The 4214-nt window shown below is 51.9% G+C and overlaps 1 protein-coding gene across 1 annotated transcript in view; it reads left to right on the top strand.

Moving 5' to 3' along the window:
• Nucleotides 1-4214, top strand: part of snapc4 (small nuclear RNA activating complex, polypeptide 4) — a gene marked incomplete at its 5' end in the record, with an annotated part of 14531 nt that overhangs the window by 4503 nt on the left and 5814 nt on the right. Inside the window, 7 exons of the mRNA XM_008303133.1 lie at nucleotides 2-146; nucleotides 252-358; nucleotides 533-627; nucleotides 706-800; nucleotides 1268-1359; nucleotides 1896-3197; nucleotides 3306-3853. Coding sequence (XP_008301355.1) covers nucleotides 2-146; nucleotides 252-358; nucleotides 533-627; nucleotides 706-800; nucleotides 1268-1359; nucleotides 1896-3197; nucleotides 3306-3853 — 2384 coding nt within the window. The remainder of the gene's footprint in view (nucleotide 1; nucleotides 147-251; nucleotides 359-532; nucleotides 628-705; nucleotides 801-1267; nucleotides 1360-1895; nucleotides 3198-3305; nucleotides 3854-4214) is intronic.

The raw sequence follows: 4214 nt of genomic DNA, 5'->3' as shown, positions 1-4214 counted from the left end.
GAGGACGGCCTTTATGTGTCTCCAGATGTTCCAGCGTTTCGTCTCCGATTCGCTCCGTCGTGGCAGTTGGACTCCATCTGAAGACGCTCTGCTCAGAGAGCTGGTGGACAAGATGAGGATCGGAAACTTCATCCCGTACACGCAGAGTAATGACATCACTGTGACATCACTGTGACATCACTCTGACATCACACTGTCCGTCTGTCTGAGAGTTTACACCTGCGCTCTCTGTCCACCTGTCTGTCTCTCAGTGAGTTACTTCATGGAGGGTCGTGACCCAGCTCAGCTGATCTATAGGTGGAACCAGGTTCTGGACCCGAGCTTGAGGAGAGGACCGTGGACCAAAGAGGAGGACCAGGTATGCAGGGGGTGGGGCTAAGTTAGGACACTTGCAGAACCATTGAATAAAAACAGGTAACACTACTGTGTTTTACCCAAAGAAGGAGGTCTGTGGCGGTACCAGGGTGAGTTCTGGTTCTGGTTCCAATTGGATTATACTGGGGATATTTATCATACTGCTTCTGTCTGTCAGCTGTTGCTCAGAGCCGTGTCCCGGTACGGAGAGAAGAACTGGTGGAAGATCCGGCTGGAGGTTCCGGGACGCACTGACACCTCCTGCAGGGACAGGTGAGACCCGATGACAGAACCGAATCCGCCTGACAGCGCTGTGGGTCAAAAACACGTTTGTTGTTTGTTTGTGTGCAGGTATCATGACAGCCTGAAGGAGGGGATGAAGAGAGGAGCGTTTGACAGACAGGAGAGAGAGCTGCTGCTGAAGCTGGTGGAGAAGCATGGAGTGGGTGGGTCGGTCAGACGCTGCTCCTTCCATCATGTTGCTACACCTTCCATCATTCACCAGAACCTGTTTGTTCTACCGGGATAATTAGCACGGACAGATTTCACGTTTCTACTGTTGGCGACGCCAAACATAGCAGTTCAGATTCTGGACAAAATAGAGACTTTCAGTCCATCCTAGAATTCAGGCAGAATTTTTAAGAGGTTGTGGAGTTCATTTAGGAGGTTGTGGAGTTGGTCTGGTTTGTTTGTAGCAGCACAGTTCAGGCAGTTTAGGCTGAAACTTAAATCAGAGTCTCATCTGTAAATAAACTGACATTTGTTAGAATTTATTCTGGACGTGACCAAGTGGAGAAATAGATTCTCGGAGCAGACGTCAGCCTGGATGTCTTTGTCGTCTCCGCTGTGGTTCTGCTTTGGAGAACCCGCTGCTGTGATGCTCATATTGAGGTTCAGTTGTTGGTGTTTTCAGGTCGCTGGGCGAAGATCGCTGCTGAGATTCCTCATCGGATTGATTCTCAGTGTCTCAGAGAGTGGAAGAAACTGTGCAGACCTCCTGGCCAGGTACACTCACCTGTTCACTCACTCACCTGTTCACTCACTCACCTGTCACCTGATTACCTCTCAGTCTCTCTGTGGAAGCGCTGCCTGCAGTTCACCTGAAAACTCTGCCTGTATAGAATGTGGAGTGAACGTGTTCTTTTTAGAAATTTTGATGAAGTTGTGTTGAACGAAGTCATTTTATTGAAATAGGATTTCATGTCTGGATTTGGAGGTTTTCGTGACGAAGCTGCACATCACATGATTAGAAGGTGAAACTCCAGTTCTTGCTGTTTGCACAGTTTCTGGCCGATCGATGGGGTCATCATGGTGATATTTTTTTAAAGGTTCCCTGACTTAAGCGACGACTTGGAGAGTCAAAATAAATCCAAACATCATCAGATTAAAGTGAAATCTGGTTTTGTATCTCGTGTCGTCATTTATTAAACGCTAATGATTTCATGCTCAGTCACGAGGACCTTGTTACGAGACATCAGTGGACCACTCTAAGTTGTTCAATAAGAGCCTGCTGAAGTTCTGATGCTGTGACTCTCTACCAGAAACAACCAAAGGCTAAAAAACAAGCCGGCAGTCGAGGAAGAGAGAAGACGGTTGCCACCGCCAAGAACATCAGGAGGCGACTGATGACCCTAAAGGAGGAGGAGAGCAGTGAGGAAGAGGAGATGGTGATTCCCTACATGGACAGTGATGACGAGAAGAAGCTGGAGGTGGAGGAGAGGACTCAGGAGAAGCAGCAGCAGCAGCAGCAGCAGCAGCAGGAGGAGGAGGAGGAGGAGTACAGCTTCCCTCCCATACAGGACTGGCTTCCAGCAGAAAGAGCAGAAACTGTGTCCTCCCTGAGCTTTCGCCCGGTGCTGCTGCCTTCCTCCACTGACGCTCACACCAGGTTTCCTGTCCGCTCGACTGTCGTTGGGAAGTTCGGCCGCTCCACGATCTTCGGACCTCTGCCCAGAGAGCTGCAGCAGGACGAGCGCCACAACATCAGCGCCATGATGATGGTGTCAGCTGACCAGCTGCGAGTCCACCTGCAGCGCCGGGCGCACAAGTTCAACCAGAGCTCCCGAAAGCGGCGCCGCGTCCACGCCGGCTGGCAGCCGCTGCTGGGCCGGGCCACCGATGTCGGGATCCACTACAAGCTGCAGGCCGCAGTAACGCCGTGGATCGGAAACCTGCTGATCCCAGCCAACGCCAGGCAGACGGCGGCGGATGTTCTGAGGGAGCGCAGGGAGAAGAAGGGCATCTCCTCAACTCACATCTTCCTGCTGCTGCTGCAGGCCACGAACGTGGACATCATCGGCTGTAAGGAGATGATCAAGCAGAGGAAAAACAAGGTGGTGATGCTGACTCCGCCCATAGACCCCGCCACCATCAAGCTGAGGGGCTCGAGGACGGTTGCAGGAATGCTGCAGCGGAGAGCCGTGACGGAGGAGCCGCAGACGGCAGAGCTTCAGCAGGCCTGCATCCTGCAGCAGCTTCACGCCGTCCAGCAGCAGCAGAAGCTCATCCTGCTGCAGCAGCCGCAGCCTCGTCCTGCCCTGATCCAACCACCAAGGCCTCCTCAGCACCACCACGGCCTTCTCCTTCAGGGGAATCCTCAGAGACCTCCTCAGAGACCTCCTCAGAGACCTCCTAAGATGTCTCCTAAGATGTCTCCTCAGATGTCTCTTCAGATGTCTCCTCAGATGTTTCCTCATGCTGTCTTCGTTCCTCATCCCGTCATGCAGCATTTCGCTCCTTCCTCCCCTGCAGCTCCCATCAGACCTCCTGCAGGTGAAGGTGTCAAAGGAGAAGCCACGAGGATTCAGAGGACCAGAACTCTTCAGAAGGCCAGTGAAGTGAAGGTAATGGCACCTTCAGGAGGTCTTGTGCTGCAGTCCAGCTGGATTTGGTCTGTTTCAACATTTTCTGAGCATTTCTGCTTTAACCTTTATGTTTTTTGTCTCTTTTAGATGTCGGTTCCACAGTCTACTCAGATTCAGATCCAGAACTCTCAGAACATCATCCTGCTCCCTCCTCAGAAGCTCCACCCCATGCAGCTGGTAGCCCCTCCTCCTGCAGCTCCTCCCCCTCTCAGATTGGACGTTCTTCCTGTCTCTGTGGACTCGTCCTCCACCATGCCTTACTGCTTGGATGGGGGCGTGTCTTTGAACCAGACCCTTGGTTTTGCCCCGCCCCCCCAGGTGCTGACCACTCCCACTGCTCATTTCCCCATCGACCATGACTACTATTGCCACGCCCCCAAACATCCAAGCACCAAAGGTCATTGCAGAGGGCGGAAGAGAGAGGAGGGGGAGGAGCCACAGCCAGTGACGAGCAGTCAGGACGACCAATGGGTGTGCGGGACGGGTTCAGGTGTGATCCTGGAAGGGAAGAGGGTTCGGAAGCCAAGTCAGAAGGCCAGAGCGCTGCAGGAGGCCACCGAGGCCAAGGTGAGAGCAGAACCTGTCACACAGTGTAGCAGCAGAGCAGCACAGGTAAGATGGTCCGAAGAGCTTCAGTAGAAGCAGCAGTTTGTGGTTCTGGAAAACCGCCTTTCACCTTCATCCAAGAATTTTCTTCAAGGCTACTGTTCCAGGTATTTGTCGTCATCCCCAAATCTCAGGACTAAGAGCTGTTAAAGACTCTCATATATTGTATTTCTGGATTCCTGGATCCTTTACACGGTCGCTTTGAGGGTGAAAATGCAAAATTCCCACACATGAAAACTGATAACAAAGTTGGGACAAAGTTTTTGACAGGTCCCAAATAACAACCGAATAAACTCTGAACATGAGAGACGATGCAGCAACACTCAGCGCTGAACAAATGTATCAGACCACCGTCATAAAATCTTAGAAATCTTTCAATAACGTGTTTAA

Source organism: Stegastes partitus, unplaced genomic scaffold (genome assembly GCF_000690725.1).
Source record: "Stegastes partitus isolate 25-593 unplaced genomic scaffold, Stegastes_partitus-1.0.2 Scaffold1940, whole genome shotgun sequence".
NCBI lineage: Eukaryota > Metazoa > Chordata > Actinopteri > Pomacentridae > Stegastes > Stegastes partitus.
Note: the sequence above shows the minus strand (reverse complement) of the source record. Positions and strands in the feature narration are given on the sequence as shown.